We start from the raw sequence: 18,080 nt of genomic DNA on the forward strand, positions 1-18,080 counted from the left end.
GGTGCTAGGTCCCAGAGGGATACAGTGTCCTGACGGCCGTCAGGGAACTCTACGAAGGCGTACTGGGGGTTTGAATGTCGTCGGAGCACTTTCTCTACGAGTGGGTCAGTTTTGTGCGCCCTGACGTGCTTCCGGAGGAGCACTGGGCCCGGTGTCTTCAACCATGCCGGGAGCGAAACCCCCGTGGTAGTGCCCCTGGAAAAACTAAAGAGCCGCTCGTGAGGGGTCTGGTTGGTAGCGGCACATAAGAGGATCTAATAGCGTGGAGCGCGTCGGGGAGGACTTCTTGCCAATGGGAGATCGGGAGATTCCTGGACCGGAGGGTCAGTAGGACGGTCTTCGAGACCGTCGCATTCTCCCTCTCCACCTGCCCGTTCCCCCTGGGGTTATAGCTGGTAGTCCTGCTCGAGGCGTTGCCCTTGCTGAGCAGGTACTGACGCAGCTCGTCGCTCATAAAGGACGAACCCCGGTCGCTGTGTACATAGCTGGGGAAATCAAACAGGGTGAGGATACTATGCAGGGCCCTAATGACTGTGTGGGAGGTCATATCGGGGCACGGGATAGCAAAGGGAAAACGGGAGAACTCGTCTATGACGTTCAGGAAGTACACATTCCTGTTAGTTGAGGGGAGTGGCCCTTTGAAATCGATAGCGAGGCATTCAAAGGGCCTAGAAGCCTTGACCAGGTGGGCCCTGTCTGGTCTGTAGAAGTGTGGTTTGCACTCCGCGCAGATCGGGCAATCCCTGGTGATGGCTTTTACCTCTTCGGTGGAGAAAGGCAGATTTCGGGTTTTAATGTAGTGGGCGAGCCGGGTGACCCCCGGGTGGCAGAGGTCATTGTGGATTGCTTTTAAGCGGTTGCTCTGTGCGCTGGCACACGTCCCATGGGACAGGGCATCTGGGGGCTCGTTGAGCTTCCCCGGTTGATACATAATATCGTATTTGTAGGTGGAGAGTTCGATCCTCCACCTCAGAATTTTGTCATTTTTAATTTTGCCCCTTTGCGAGTTGTCAAACATGAAGGCAACCAATCTTTGGTCGGTGATGAGGGTGAACCTTCTACTTGCGAGGTAGTGCCTCCAGTGACGAATAGCCTCCACAATGGCTTGTGCTTCCTTTTCAACCGAGGAGTGTCGAAGTTCCGAAGCGGAGAGGGTTCGGGAGAAAAATGCGACTGGTCTCCCTGCCTGATTTAGTGTGGCTACAAGAGCGACCTCTGAGGCATCGCTCTCAACCTGAAAGGGGATGGATTTATCCACCGCCCACATGGCAGCCTTGGCGATGTCCTCCTTGATGCAGTTGAAGGCCTGACGGGCCTCAGCTGACAGGGGAAAAAGTGTGGCCTTAAAGAGTGGGTGGGCTTTGTCCGCATATTGAGGGACCCACTGGGCATAATACGAAAAGAATCCCAAGCACCGTTTGAGGTCCTTGGGACAATGAGGGAGAGGGAGTTCTAAGAGGGGGCGCATACGGTCCGGGTCGGGACCCAGGACTCCGTTTTCCACGACATAGCCGAGGATGGCTAGTCTGGTTGTGCGGAAAACGCATTTATCCTTGTTGTATGTGAGGTTAAGCTTCTGGGCCGTCTGGAGAAATCGGTTGAGGTTGGCATCGTGGTCCTGCTGGTCATGGCCGCAGATGGTGACGTTATACAAGTACGGAAATGTGGCCCACAGCCCGTACTGGTCCACCATTCAGTCCATTGCTCGTTGGAACACCAAAACCCCATTCGTGACGCCAAAGGGGACCCGGAGGAAGTGGAAGAGGCGGCCATCGGCCTCAAACGCCGTGAAGTGGCGGTCCTCCGGGTGGATTGGGAGTTGGTGGTATGCAGACTTCAGATCCACCGTGGAAAAAATCCGATACTGGGCGATCTGACTCACCATGTCTGCAATCCTGGGGAGGGGGTACGCGTCGAGGAGCGTAAACCGATTAATAGTCTGACTATTGTCTATGACCATGCGGAATTTTTCCCCGGTCTTGACGACCACCACCTGAGCACTCCAGGGGCTGTTACTGGCCTCTATGATCCCCTCACGTAAAAGCCTCCGGACCTCGGATCGAATGAACACCCTGTCCTGTAGGCTGTACCGCCTGCTGCGAGTGGCTACGGGTTTACAGTCCGGAGTGAGGTTGGCAAAGAGAGAAGGGGGGAGATTCGCGGCGTGGCTAGGCTGCAGATAGTGAATGGGGGTAGGGGTCCGCCGAAGCTGAGGGTGAGACTCTTGAGATTGCAATGAAAGACGAGTCCCAATAAGGGCGGGGCGCAGAGTTCGGGCAGGACGTATAGTTAGAAATCAGAGTAGCTAGCGCCTTGGACTGTTAGAGTTGCGACGGTGCGCCCTTGGATATGGACAGAGTGGGAACCCGAAGCGAGGGAGATAGTTTGCCATGCAGGGAAAACGGGGAGCGAACAGCGTCTTACCAGATCTGGGTGTACGAAGCTCTCGGTGCTCCCGGATTCGAAAAGGCACGGTGTACTGTACCCGTTGATTTGGACCGTTGTCATAGAGTTGTGGAGATGCTTTGGGCGCGATTGGTCCAGTGTGACTGCGTTGAATTGCGGGTAGTCGGCGGCTCGGTTGGCTGCGCTGGGATGGCCCCGCGATGAGTGTCCGCTGAGGTCACAGTCTTCAATCGAGTTTTCTGAGTGTGGAGAGGACGGGGCGTGTGGTAGATCGCACGTGGCGGGCGGTGAGGAAGATGGTGTCCAAGATGGCGGCCCCCATGAGTCGCCCGTGGTGGACCGCGTGGTGGGGGTCTGCCAAGATGGCGGCCCCCATGGATCGCACGTGGCGGGTGGGGGTGGAGTCGGGGCATAGGCCGCTGCGTTCCGGGGCCTGCGGGCCTGCGAGTGCGGAGGGCGATTACTTTGTGCCGCTGGAGGTTTAGGGGCTGGGGCCTTCCTTGCCAGGCACACTCTGGCGTAGTAGCCTTTTTGCCCGCAGCTGCTGCAGGTCGCGTTGCAGGCCGGGCAGTGCTGCCGCGGGTGCTGGGGCTGGGCAGAAAAGTGGCAGGCTGGGGCAGCATGGTGGCTGGGTGGCCGCGCGGTGCAGGCCTGGGGGAGTCGCTGGTCGGGGGCCCATGACGGGGTCGCGCAGTCGGCAGGAAACGAGGTGAGGCTACGAAATGAGACCTTCATAGTTGTAGCGAGTTCAACAGTATCTTCTAAATTTAGGGCCCCCTTCTCCAGCACTCGCTGGTGCACGTAATTCGATCTAAGGCCTGCAACAAAGACATCGCGGACAGCAAGTTCTCTATGTTCTGCAGCAGTTACAGCCTGATAATTACAGTCCCGGGATAAGGCTTTTAAGTCTCTGAGGAATTCTACTAGCCATTCTATAGGGCGCTGGCGGCGAGTAGTAAAAATGTGGCGCGCGTAGACCTCATTGATAGGCCTCATGTACATTCTATCGAGTAGGGCCAGGGCCTCTGTATATGAGCCGGTACAGTTTAGCTGAGTAGATATACGATGGCTCACCCTTGCGTGCAGTAGGCTGAGTTTCTGCTCCTCCGCCGTTTCTGTGGTGCTTGCTTCAGCCAGTTAGGCCTTAAAACATCGGAGCCAATGTGAAAAGATTTATTTTGCCTCTGCATCCTGCGGGTCGAGTTCCAGTCGATTAGGCTTGAGGGCTGATTCCATGGTCATTCCTTACTGTTTCTTAAGATGATTAAATTGATGAGACCATCAATTCACGCGACACGTGGTTAGAAGTGAACAGTGGTTTTAATCGTCTTATAATAGAGCCTGCCTGTGACAAGATGAACTCCAGATGAACTGGCTCTCCGCATCAACCTTTATACTTCCGGTTAGGGGGAGGAGCCGTGGGTGGAGCCAAGGGTGGTGCCCAGTACAAACTCCCGTACACTCCCAGTGCATATCCCCCTAGAGGCAGAGCAGCGCAACTGCTCGTGTGCCGAGCTTACAGAGACATAGTACAACATGTGTAATACAGTGTGAATTACGCTACTGTGATTCACCACAATGGCAACGTGTGACAGGTCCTCCGGTGGGGCCCGGTGGATCCTCACCTCTACGGCTTACACCAACCTCCATGTTGGTGACTACCCTGTCCTCAGTCACACCAGTCACCTTTAGACCTTCGTCGAAGGTCATGAGCATCCTTGAGTCCGGCACACCTCCGCCAATCTGAGCCCCCTTCTGACAATTGTGTGAGATCTTCTCCTGCGGAGACACGAGAGGGCATCGTTAGCCGCATGTGTGGTTCACAGTGGTGGGATGGGGTTGTGAAGGAAGGGTTGTGAGGAGTGTTGAAGGGCGAGGGGTGAAAGGAGGATTGGGGGCTGCATGAGGGGTTGGGGGTGGATGCTTGTGTGGGGGCAGATAGATCTCGGGGGGGGGGGGTAGGTGTGGGGAGGCAGTGGTGTCGACTCACCCATGCTGCCCGTTGTAGGCTATTGAACGTATGGCACGGGAGGCCAGTCCCCCTGGTCATGCTCCCCGAGCTTAAAACTGCCGTCACCTTGTCCACCTGACTGCCCTGTGGCTCGCCTCGGGGGAGCAGGGCATCCCTCCTGGCCTCAACCACATCTAGGAGCCTCACCAGGTCCATATCGCCGAGTCTTGAGGCCGGCCTTCTCGGCGCTTTGGTTGTGAGCTGGCTGTGGTTGGATGTTTGAGTGCTGTTTAAGTGCTGCTCGACCTTGTTAGCGGGGGGCTGGCGAGTGCGGTCCCGGTGAATCGGCTGGTGAGCCTTAATTTGCGGCGAGAGGCCAATGGAGCCTCATTAAGTGGAATATTGAATAATGTTGTTGGCCTCACTGGGTCAAGCACCGGGTAGGTCGCGGCATTTCCCACTTGCTACCACGCGTAGAAATCTTTCCTGAGAATGACGCCCTTCATCTCTCAAGCTCTCTGAAAATGTGCTGGTATTACAGAATCCACTGGTAGAGCAAGGTGTAGATAAATCAATCAATGTTGTATGTCAGCCATTGAGTCGAATCTCTAGTCAAAGTTCAGAGTGATGAAGTCAGAGGTGTTAAGGGAATGGAGTCAAGCAAATGAAAATGGATAGAGATACCTGCAGAGAAAGAAAAAGAAGCCAGTTCGGTTAATTGAAAGTTTGTAGATAGGATGAAGAAATAAGTTGTTCTGAGCATTGCTTTTTGTCGGATTATATTTATCTTTTAACACATACTGGTGTTAAGGAAAAAAATGTTTTTTTACATGTAAATTACGCTGGATTTAGCAATCAATGTGTTTTAGTTGTCCCCACATTTTAATTGTGGAACATTAAAGTTGCAACCCAACCTGTGAAATTGACAGGTATCATTGATGTTGGTTTAGTCATATTGTACTCTACAAATCTATGTAATGTATGATTTGACTTATTAATGTATGAATTGTTTCTTTAAGTGCAAAGGGAGGATTGTCTGTTGAAACATCTGAGTATTTTATTGTATTGCCCTCTCTGTTGCCTTCTCCAATGGGGAGGTGCAAATAAAGTTAATTCAATAATAGAATCCACATGTTTATCTTCCTCAGTGCAATACACAACAGTGGTGTTTGCAGTAAACCAGCGAATGTACTATCAAGAGATGGATTTGTCATTAGTTTGTCTGGTATGGAAGGTGTTCCAGTCGGGACTATGGGATTTTGGACAAGTGGGTTGGGAATTTGAGCTCCTCTGTCAATGGGAGTGCTTCATTAGCTATCAGTCGGTGATGTTCTTTGAGGAGCATGAAATGAAAAATGAAAATCGCTTATTGTCACGAGTAGGCTTCAATGAAGTTACTGTGAAAAGCCCCTAGTCACCACATTCCGTCGCCTGTCCGGGGAGGCTGGTATGGGAATCGAACCGTGCTGCTGGCCTGCCTTGGTCTGCTTTAAAAGCCAGCGATTTAGCCCAGTGTGCTAAACCAGCATATTTTCCTTGCGGAGGTTCACAGGAAGCCACTTGAACTGCCTTTGCCTCAATGTCCCAGAAAGAGTTCTTACGGCATCCCTGAGGTGTACATTTGTGTGGTGGCCCCTGAGCCAGGTTAAGCATCAGTACTCTCCTGTTGAGCAGACCAGGATGAGTGCAGCAGTGTGCAGTATGCTGGCTACCCCAAATGAGATTCCCTCTCAGCTTGACACTGGCGCTTATGTTTGGGAGGTATTGCTGGAAAGTTAATTTATAGTCAACAATAGTGCCAAGATACTTGGGCAGTGGGTTATAGGCAAGTGTTCAGCCACAGAACTGGATATAATGTCCTTCCTTAGCCTTCAAGTTGTTCTCTTAGAAGGCTGAAATGATAACATTGGCAACATTTGATCAAAGTCCCCATTTTCTGAAGTGAGCTTCCAGTAAACATACATCTTTAGTGAGTGTTTTCTCAATGTCCTCAAGTTACTGAAAAAAACAATGCTCGAAATACATAGCAGGATGGTCAGCATCTGTAAGGGAAAAAACAGATTATGACTTTTCGGATATGTACCCTTCATCTTAACCTTCACCTGAAGAAGGGTCTATGGCCGAAACATCATAACCCTGTTTCTTTTTTTTTACAGATGCTGCTCAGCCTACTATATGTTTCCAGCATTTTCTATTTTAATTTCAACCTCAGAAAAGAAGAATACCTGCTGCTATATAAGTATGATTTTTTTTCCATGTCTTTGAGTTACCCTTGAGGGAGCCTGACACATAGATGGTAATTGTGGATGAGTTATGGACAATTTTGCATTTTATATGCATTCTCTGGAAGCTGCATTAAGATTATTCAAACTGATTTTATGATGAGCCTTTGAATATGCCACAAGAGACTTGCATCCTAACAGTCCGTTTTTTATTTAAAACCAAGTTGGAGGTGAAAGTTCATTCTCTACTGACTGCATGATCTGGAGTTAAGACCAAGGTTAGATGTTTTTCAGATCAAGTGTGCAACTGCTTTGAACTCTGTTCCAACTTGTGTTGCTGGGGTGATGGGGAGACAGTGGAGGGAATCATTTAGCACCAAAACAAAGCAAACAACTGTGCACATTCAGGTGGCTGTGTCGGGTGTACAAGGAGGCGGTAGGGTACTGTTTTTGTCGCTGGACTAGTAATCCAGAGATCTAGGATAATGTTCTGGGGACCCAGGTTTGAATCCCATCACAGCAGATGGCGACATTTCAATTCAGTAAAAATCTGGAATTAAATGTCTCAGCATGACCATAAAACCATTGTTGTAAAATGCATCTGGTTCTCGAATGTCCTTTAGGGAAGGAAATCAGCTATCCTTATTTTTTTTTATTTGTATGGTTTACATGTGCCTCAGATCCACAGAGATGTGGTTGACTCTCAAATGCCCTCTGAAATGTCCTTGCAAACCTCTGTTGCATCAATCTACTAAAATGTCTAGTGGAATGACCGACCACCCAGCACCTAGGCACTAGAAGAAACAATGGAAAAAACAGCCCTGTCAAACCTGCAAAGTCCTCTTTTACTAATATCTGGGGGCTTACGACAAAATTGGGAGAGCTGTCTCACAGAGTAGTAACAGCCAAACATAGTCATCGTCAATGGGACATTGTCTGTAAGGTATGCCCATTGGTATCCCAGGGCAACTCCCTCTATGCGACCGTTCCAACACCTCAGTGGGACAGCATATACACACCGATGATGGTGTTTGGGACATTGTCTATAAGGTATGCCCAAACACCATCATCGGTGTGTATATGCTGTCCCACTGAGGTGTTGGAACGGTCGCATACAGAGGGAGTTGCCCTGGGAGTACTCAACATCGACTCCGCACCCTATGACGTCCTATGGCATCAGGTCAAATACTTCAATGTCCATCACCAAAAGTGGCTTGGTAGCACAATTATCAACTGCACTTACCGAGACCTCAAGGACATAGCTATTAGACTGGGTCTGTAGCAGGTGGTAAGGGAACCGACAAGAGGTGAAGACATACTTGGCCTCACCCTCGCCAACCTGCCTGCCACAGATGCATCTGTTCATGACAGTATCGGTAGGAGTAACCACTGTACAGTGTTTTTGGATACCTTTATTACAACCCCAGACCAGACCCCACAGTTGCTAAGATACTGGACCAAAACCCCAATATTTGTGTTTATTTGTAAGAGTGTGCGGAAAGAATGATTCACTCCAAGAGAGATTACATGAAGAAATACGGATTTGGTATTTTTGAAGAAAAACTTTATCAGGAACATAACATTAAACTTTAACTTCAGACTGTAAAAGAACAGCTTACAATTACCCCTTAAACACAACTACTCAATTCCCAATTAAACAAGAAAGGAAACGTACAGCTCTTAATCCATTTTAAATCAGCAAGACATAGTTGTTTTCAGAAGATATTTGACTCCTGTTAGACTCCTTCAGTCTCTGGCTGAATATCTTTAAAAAGTTGGCTCACCTGGTATGTTTTAGCTCTGCTTTAAATATTATTATTCTTTTATAACTATTCTACTGGATGGGAATTGTAGACTCCGTGTCAGACAGACTAGATTTCAACTCCTCTGCAAAGCTTTTCCAAAATGTCTGCATCCCTTAGCTCCATGCAGAAATGACATCATCACCCCAAGCTGCAAAACAGCTTAACTCTCCAGGCTGAAAGCACATTGACTTCCCAGGGACTTTACCCAGTCACATCACAGTGCGTTAGCCCAGACTGAAAACCATATTCCTCTGGTCAATTTCACCTTCTGACTCCTCAAAGCATCCAGGCCCTGAAACAAATCCTTTTTAAAAATATGACCACGACAGTCAAACACACTATAACCCCAAGCTTTTAACTCTTAAATTGCCCCACTGTTCCATCGTGTTGTTGGCACTCATGATACTAAATCGGATAGATTTCGAACAGGTGTAGCAACTTAAGACTGGGCACCAGTGGGCACTGCGAGCCCTCAGCAGCAACAGAATTGTACTCAACCAAAATCTGTAACCTTGGCCCAGAATGTCTCCAACTCTACCTTCACCACCAAGCCAGGAGATCAACCGTGATTGAACGAAGAGTGCGGGAGAGCTTGCCAGGAGCAGTACCAGGCAACCTAAATGTGAGGTGCAAACCTAGTGAAGATACAGCACAGGGTGTCTGGTGCTGTGAGGAAGAAGTGCAACCATGGCACCCCCTTCATCTTGTCAAGGAAAAGTACTATGTAGAATACTATGTAGAAAAATGTTGGCTTCTGACAGAACAGGGAAGTTCAATGATGAAAGCTTTTGTTCCTAGCATAGACCAGGCTGTTCACACACTTGTTGGGGTATTCTGGCCTTGTTCGCATGAGGCATGTTCAACAGCTGGAGAGGAAAATATTGCATATTTCACGATGATGTCAAAGCAGAAAGCAATTGTCCTCCCCACCTTCATTGCTTGTGGGCCACGTTTCCCGATGCTCAACATCATGAACCACATTATAATAAATTCATATATAATTATCAGGACAGACTTATTTCGCCCCCCCCCCACATCAAAAAATCCATCCACAATGGCATGAAACACAGCTTGTCTCAGAAGTCATCCACCTGGAGAGCAGTACTCCCAGGGGAGCTCAGAGGTGAGTGCAACACTCAGTGGGCAGAGGTAGTGCCATGGTGATGCCAGCTTGTTCCCAGGGAATGTGTGCTAGCAGGTATAATTGGGTGCAAGCAGGTGCACTAAAAACGGCACCTGGATTATCTCGTGTCTGATTTGATGGTGGGGCTGATGAATTAGAGGCTGCCCGCCAGCAATACATCATGGAACCCCAAGTCCCAGGCTATATGGCAGAAAAGCTGCCATTGAGGTCAGAGGCTTTAACGCCACTTTTCCCGCCTGACAAATGCCTCTGTCCATATTTCAGAAAATCTCACCTACTGCCTTTGCCAGAATGAGGAAATGATAAAGTGGAAAAATATTTTCTAAAAAGTGGTCGATTTTAATTGTGAATACAAAACCCAAGACTCAACATAAATCAGTCGATTTTAAGCCTGTCTAAAGGTTATCTTTTTTTCCAAATGCTAAATTTATAATATTTCTCTTGATTATCATAAACACATGTTTACATTATGCATGTATGCTAAATGGCCCAAATGATTAATCATCAAAATAATTTATTTTCTCAGGTGACTACATTCGATTGGACGAAAGCACTGAGGAGTTATACAGTCTATGAAATTATGTGCAAAATTCTTAAGGTATGAGCAAACAGATTCTGTATTTGCAGGGCTGTACTGACGCACTCATGGCTTGCGGTGTGCGACGCGATGACGCCATTTTGGGAGGGGCGGAGAATAGAAAACCGGCGTAAACCGGCACTGCTCCTGATTTGGGCATCGGAATGGATTCTCCGCCCGATCGCTGATTACGATATTGGCATCGGGCAACGGAGAATCCCGCCCATTAACTTTAAGGGCTGAATTTTATGTTGATTGGTGGGCAGGATTCTGACCCAAATGTGCGTGTATCACTAACATTTGTCCCTGCCTTTTAAAGACGCCCAATAACGGGCCCAGTGGCCAAATAATGCCTGCCTGGCAGGAAGCTGGCCAACTGCTGGATGGAATTTCAGACAGGAAAGACATGGCATCTGGGAATAAAGTGGGTGGATCATGAACTAAAAGTTGGTCAGGGATAACCATTTAAAGGCATCCTGGCACAGGACTGTGGCAGCTTCAGCAGGAGGACTCTTTTGGAGGCAGGTGTTTCTTCAACACTGTTGGATCCATTGAATTATTGCAACAGCAGCAGGTAAGATCATGTTTTAAAAGTTTTTAAAACATTCTCGGGATGTGGATATAGTTAGCTAGGCCAGCGTTTATTGCCCATTCCTAATTATCCTTAAGAAGGTGTGTGAGCTGCCTTCTTGAACCATTGCAGGCCATGTGATCTAGGTGCACCCACAGTGTTGTTAGCGAGGGAGTTCCAGGCCTTTGACCCAGTTACAGTGAAGGAACGGTGATATAGTTTCAAGTCAGGATAGTGAGTGACTTGGAGGGGAACCTGCAGCTGATGGTGTTCTTACACACATGCTGCCCTTATCCTTCCAGATGGCAGAGGTCACAGGTTTGGATAGTGCTGTCGAAGGAGCCTTGGCGAGTTGTTACAGTGCATGTTGTACACACTGCTGCCACTGTGCATTGCTGGTGGAGTGAGTGAATGTTGAAGGTGGTGGATGAGGTACCATTCAAGCAGACTGCTTTGTCCCAGATAACGTTGAGCTTCTGAGTGTTGTTGGAGCTGCACACATCCAGGCAAATGGAGAATCTCTCATCACACTCCTGACTTGTGCCTTGTAGATGATGGACAGGCATTGAGAAGTCAGAAGGTGAATTACACACTGCACAATTCCCAGCCTAGGATCTGTTTGAAAGCCACGGGGCTGGATTCTCCAGTTGTGAGACTATGCCCTTACGCCGGCATGGAAACGGTGGTGTTTTACCCCCGAATATTTGGCGCGAAACAGCCACCGATCTTCCATGTAGCTGGGGGCTTGCATTCGGGAAGCTTGGAGCACTCGGTTGTAGCTGCCGATGCAGCCCGGAGAATTGTCAGGTCCATTGCTGCACATGCGTATGGCGGTGGCCTGCAGCGGCCACGTGGTGCAACATAGTGGCGGCCACCCGCGGACCCAGCCTGCTAAATATTGCCCACCCCCCTTGCCCGAGGATCGGCTCTCCCCCGACTGTGGCGGCACTAGACTGAGTCCGCAGCTGCCACACCAAGTTCCCGATGGATGTGACCTTGAGAGACCAACGCTGTCGGGAACTCGGCGGGTCGGGGAAGAAGCATCACGGGGTGGGCCTCAGGCAATGTCCTGAGGCCATCGATACTTCGCGCGGCATACTTTCCAAGAACGCCGATTTGAAGGGGCGAGCATCGCGAGGGTGGCACTGCTCCCGATTTTGTCAGGAACTTTGATTCTCCGGCCGATCGCCGAAACCGATTTTGGCGTTGGTGATCAGAGAATCCAGCCCACAGTATTTTTAAGGATGCCTCAGTCTAATTGTGTTTGTGTCAACTGTAGCCTCCAAGAATGGGGATAGAATTTACAGGGGAGGAGGCCATTCAGCCCATGGAGTCTGCACCAGACCTTGGAAAGACTTAAGTCCACGCCTCCAACCTATCCCCGTAACCCAGTAACCCACCTAACCGTTTGGACATTAAGGGGCAATTTAGTATGGCCAATCCACCTAACCTGTACATCTTTGGATGGTGGGAGGAAACTGGAGCACCTGGAGGAATCCCATGCACACACAGGGAGAAAGTGCAAACTCCGCACAGACAGTCAGCCAAGGCCTGAATTGAACCCGGGAACCTGGAGCTGTGAAGCAGTCGTGCTAATCATTGAGGGATTCAGCAATGATTATCAAGGTTAGATGATTGGATCATTGGTTTCACTTGCCTCAGAATTCCCAACCACTGACCTACTCTTGTAATCACAAGATTTATCTGACTGGACCAATTCAGTTTGTGGTCAATGGGGATTCAGCGACGTTAATGCCATTGACTGTCATGGGGAGATGGTTAGATTCTCTCATGTTGGCGATGGTCATTGCCTGGCACTTGATACTGTGCAGGTTACTTGCCACTTATCAACCAAGGCCTGGATTTGGCCAACCCTTCCTTCAGTGTCTGAAGAGTAGTGAATGGTACTGAACATTGGCAACCATCAGCGAACTTCCCGACTTCTGACCTTTATAATGGAGGGAAAGTCATTGATGAAGCAGCTGAATGTGGTTGGGCCTAGGACAGTAACCTCAGGAGCTCCTGCAGTGATGTCCTGGGTGTGAGTTACATTTCCCTAACAACCGCAACCAGCTTCCTTTGTGCTTGGTATGACTCTAACCAGTGGAGAGTTTTCACTTGATTCCAATTTTGCTGGGGCTATTGATGCTATATTCGGTCAAATACTGCCTTGGTGTCGCGGGCAGTGACTCTCACCTCACCTCTTGAGTTCAGCTATTTTGTTCATGCTTAGACTAAGCCTGTAATGGGGTCAGGAGCTGAGTCTCCCTGGTGCAACCCAAACTGAACTTCAGTGAGCTGACTATTGCTGAGTAAGTGCTGCTTGATAGCATTTTTAACAACCCATTCCAACGATTTGTTGATGATGAAGAGTAGACTGATGGGACGGTAATTGGTTGGTTTGCATTTGTCCTGCTTTTTCTGTACCAAACAAAGTTGGGCAAATGTCCTCATTGCCAGGTTAATGTCAGTGTTGTAACTACAATGGAACAGTTTGGCTAGGGGCATAGATAATTCTGGAGCACAAGTCTTCAGTACTATTAGAACATAGAACATAAGAACTAGGAGCAGGAGTAGGCCATCTGGCCCCTCGAGCCTGCTCCGCCATTCAATTAGATCATGGCTGATCTTTTGTGGACTCAGCTCCACTTTCCGGCCCGAACACCATAACCCTTAATCCCTTTATTCTTCAAAAAACTATCTATCTTTACCTTAAAAACATGTAATGAAGGAGCCTCAACTGCTTCACTGGGCAAGGAATTCCATAGATTCACAACCCTTTGGGTGAAGAAGTTCCTCCTAAACTCAGTCCTAAATCTACTTCCCCTTATTTTGAGGCTATGCCCCCTAGTTCTTCTGTCACCCGCCAGTGGAAACAACCTGCCCGCATCTATCCTATCTATTCCCTTCATAATTTTAAATGTTTCTATAAGATCCCCCCTCATCCTTCTAAATTCCAACGAGTACAGTCCCAGTCTACTCAACCTCTCCTCATAATCCAACCCCTTCAGCTCTGGGATTAACCTAGTGAATCTCCTCTGCACACCCTCCAGCGCCAGTACGTCCTTTCTCAAGTAAGGAGACCAAAACTGAACACAATACTCCAGGTGTGGCCGCACTAACACCTTAAACAATTGCAACATAACCTCCCTAGTCTTAAACTCCATCCCTCTAGCAATGAAGGACAAAATTCCATTTGCCTTCTTAATCACCTGTTGCACTTGTAAACCAACCTTCTGTGACTCATGCACTAGCACACCCAAGTCTCTCTGAACAGCGGCATGCTTTAATATTTTATCGTTTAAATAATAATCCCGTTTGCTGTTATTCCTACCAAAATGGATAACCTCACATTTGTCAACATTGTATTCCATCTGCCAGACCCGAGCCCATTCACTTAACCTATCCAAATCCCTCTGCAGACTTCCAGTATCCTCTGCACTTTTCGCTTTACCACTCACCTTAGTGTCATCTGCAAACTTGGACACATTGCCCTTGGTCCCCAACTCCAAATCATCAATGTAAATTGTGAACAATTGTGGGCCCAACACGGATCCCTGAGGGACACCACTAGCTACTAATTGCCAACCAGAGAAACACCCATTTATCCCAACTCTTTGCTTTCTATTAATTAACCAATCCTCTATCCATGCTACTACTTTACCCTTAATGCCATGCATCTTTATCTTATGCAGCAACCTTTTGTGTGGCACCTTGTCAAAGGCTTTCTGGAAATCCAGATATACCACATCCATCGGCTCCCCGTTATCTACTGCACTGGTAATGTCCTCAAAAAATTCCACTAAATTAGTTAGGCATGACCTGCCTTTTACGAACCCATGCTGCGTCTGTCCAATGGGACAATTTCTATCCAGATGCCTCGCAATTTCTTCCTTGATGATAGATTCCAGCATCTTCCCGATTACCGAAGTTAAACTCACTGGCCTATAATTTCCTACTTTCTGCCTACCTCCTTTTTTTAAACAGTGGCGTCACGTTTGCTAATTTCCAATCCACCGGGACCACCCCAGTGTCTAGTGAATTTCGGTAAATTATCACTAGTGCATCTGCAATTTCCCTAGCCATCTCTTTTAGCACTCTGGGATGAATTCCATCAGGGCCAGGAGACTTGTTTACCTTTAGCCCCATTAGCTTGCCCATCACTCCCTCCTTAGTGATAACAATCCTCTCAAGGTCCTCACCTGTCATAGCCTCATTTCTATCAGTCGCTGGCATGTTATTTGTGTCTTCCACTGTGAAGACCGACCCAAAAAACCTGTTCAGTTCCTCAGCCATTTCCTCATTTCCCATTATTAAAACTCCCTTCTCATCCTCTAAATGACCAATATTTACCTTAGCCACTCTTTTTTGTCTTATATATTTGTAAAAACTTTTACTGTCTGTTTTTATATTCTGAGCAAGTTTACTCTCATACTTTATCTTACTCTTCCTTATAGCTTTTTTAGTAGCTTTCTGTTGCCCCCTAAAGATTTCCCAGTCCTCTAATCTCCCAGCAATCTTTGCCACTTTATATGCTTTTTCCTTCAATTTGATACTCTCCCTTATTTCCTTAGATATCCACGGTCGATTTTCCCTCTTTCTTCCGTCCTTCCTTTTTGTTGGTATAAACCTTTGCTGAGCACTGTGAAAAATCGCTTGGAAGGTTCTCCACTGTTCCTCAACTGTTCCACCATAAAGTCTTAGCTCCCAGTCTACCTTAGCTAGTTCTTCTCTCATCCCCTTGTAATCTCCTTTGTTTAAACACAAAACACTAGTATTTGATTTTACTTTCTCACCCTCCATCTGTATTTTAAATTCCACCATATTGTGATCGCTCCTTCCGAGAGGATCCCTAACTATGAGATCATGAATCAATCCTGTCTCATTACACAGGACAAGATCTAGGACCGCTTGTTCCCTCGTAGGTTCCATTACATACTGTTCTAGGAAACTATCGCGGATACATTCTATAAACTCCTCCTCACGGTTGCCTTGACCGACCTGCTTAAACCAATCGACATGTAGATTAAAATCCCCCATGATAACTGCTGTACCATTTCTACATGCATCAGTTATTTCTTTGTTTATTGCCTGCCCCACCATCTCGTTACTATTTGGTGGCCGATAGACTACTCCTATCAGTGACTTTTTCACCTTACTATTCCTGATTTTCACCCAAATGGATTCAACCTTATCCTCCATAGCACCGATGTCATCCCTTACTATTGCCCGGATGTCATCCTTAAATAACAGAGCAACACCACCTCCCTTACCATCCACTCTGTCCTTCCGAATAGTTTGATACCCTCGGATATTTAACTCCCAGTCGTGACCATCCTTTAACCATGTTTCAGTAATGGCCACTAAATCATAGTCATTTACGATGATTTGTGCCACCAACTCATTTACTTTATTCCGAATACTACGAGCATTCAGGTAAAGTACACTTATGTTGGTTTTTTTACCTCTGTTTTGAATCTTAACATCTCCAGTTTTATTCCTTTTGTTATTACTGGGCCTATTCACTGTGCTCCCCTCAGTCACTGTACCTTGTACTGTCGCCCTTATGGATTTCTGACTATGTCTTCTCTGCCTTGCACTTTTCCCCTTACTTCCTTTTGTTTCTGTCCCTGTTTTACTACCTTCCAACTTCCAGCATTGGTTCCCATCCCCCTGCCACATTGGTTCCCAACATAGAACAGTACAGCACAGAACAGGCCCTTCGGCCCTCGATGTTGTGCCGAGCAATGATCACCCTACTCAAACCCACGTATCCACCCTATACCCGTAACCCAACAACCCCCCCCCCCCATTAACCTTACTTTTTTTTAGGACACTACAGGCAATTTAGCATGGCCAATCCACCTAACCCGCACATCTTTGGACTGTGGGAGGAAACCGGAGCACCCGGAGGAAACCCACGCACACACGGGGAGGACGTGCAGACTCCGCACAGACAGTGACCCAGTCGGGAATCGAACCTGGGACCCTGGAGCTGTGAAGCATTTATGCTAACCACCATGCTACCGTGCTGCCCACTTGTTTTGTCAGAATGTTGCCAGTGTGCGTTTGCAGTATCCAGTGCCTTCAGCCATTTATCACATGGAGTGAATAGAATTGATTGAAGGTTGACATCTGTGAAGCTGGGGACCTTAGGAGGAGGTTAAGATGAATAACCCACTCTATACTTCTGGCTGAAGATGGTTGCAAATGCTTATCCTTTCCTCTGATGTGCTTGGTTCCCTCATCATCGAGGATAGGGGTATATTTGGATCTTCCTTCTCCAGTTATTTGCTCTGATGTGGAGATGCCAGCATTGGACTGGGGTGAGCACCGTAAGAAGTCTTACAACACCAGGTCAAAGTCCAACAGGTTTGTTTCAACAAACAATTAAAACAAACCTGTTGGACTTTAACCTGGTATTGTAAGACTTCTTACAGTTATTTGCTCAATTATCCACCACTATTCATAACAGGATGTGGCAGGACTACTTAGCTGAGATTTGATCCTTTGACTGTGAGATTGGTTAGCTATATTTATTACATGGTGTTTATACTGTTTGGGTTGCAAGTAATCCTGTGTTGTCGTTTTGTCAGGTTGACATCACATTTTTAGATATGTTTGATACCGTTCCTGGGATGCCCTCTTGCACCCTTCCTGAACCAGGATTGATCCTCTGGCTTAGTGGTAATGATAGAGTGGGGATATGCCGGGCCATGAGGTTACATATTTTGATTGTGTACAATTCAACTGCTGCTGATGTCCCACAGCGCCTCATATATTGCCAGTTTTGAGGTGCTAGATCTGTTCGAAATCTATCCCATTTAGCACAGTGGTAGTGGAGGGTATTATAGAGGGCATCCTCTATGTGAAGAGGGGATTTTGTTCCCACTAGGACTGTGCAGTGGTCACTTCTGCCAATACTGTCATGGACTGACACATCTACAATATCTACATTGGTGAGGACCATGCCAAGAATTTTTTTATCTCTGGTCTTTTGCCTCACCACTTGCTGCAGACACAATCTATCAGCTATGTCCCTCAGGACTTGGTCAGGTCAGTTGGTAGTCATGATTACTATTGTGCTGAGAGTGAATCAGTCAGGACCCTTGCTAGGGAGTAAAGAACATTTGAATGCAGCTGACCCATTCCCCTTAAAAAATAACAAGTGTTTAGTAAAAGACACACAATCTAACCTTTAACTTTCTTTGTCTCTCCACAGATGGAGGAGAGATTGGAGCCACCAGCTGCAGAGGAACACAGATCAGGCATGGCCTATGATTTGGTAATGACCCTTTGAAAGTCCTCCACCAGACTGAGTGATAGACGGGAGATCCTCATGCCATCAGCTGGCATAAGCAGTCTGTTTGAGGTTGCAGAGCCAAAGAAACTGGCTTCAGTGAT

General features: G+C 47.6%; 1 protein-coding gene across 7 annotated transcripts in view; it reads left to right on the top strand.

The window, feature by feature from the left end:
• Positions 1–18,080, top strand: part of sntg1 (syntrophin, gamma 1) — a 649,505-nt gene that overhangs the window by 588,109 nt on the left and 43,316 nt on the right. For all 7 annotated transcript variants that reach the window (XR_005462062.1, XR_005462061.1, XM_038809324.1 and 4 more), the window contains one exon: positions 10,055–10,126. Coding sequence is in view for 5 of the 7 variants with exons in the window: in XM_038809324.1 (XP_038665252.1) it covers positions 10,055–10,126 (72 nt within the window). In the remaining 2 variants the exon portion in view is untranslated. The remainder of the gene's footprint in view (positions 1–10,054; positions 10,127–18,080) is intronic.

The sequence above is a fragment of the Scyliorhinus canicula genome, chromosome 10, assembly GCF_902713615.1.
Source record: "Scyliorhinus canicula chromosome 10, sScyCan1.1, whole genome shotgun sequence".
NCBI lineage: Eukaryota > Metazoa > Chordata > Chondrichthyes > Carcharhiniformes > Scyliorhinidae > Scyliorhinus > Scyliorhinus canicula.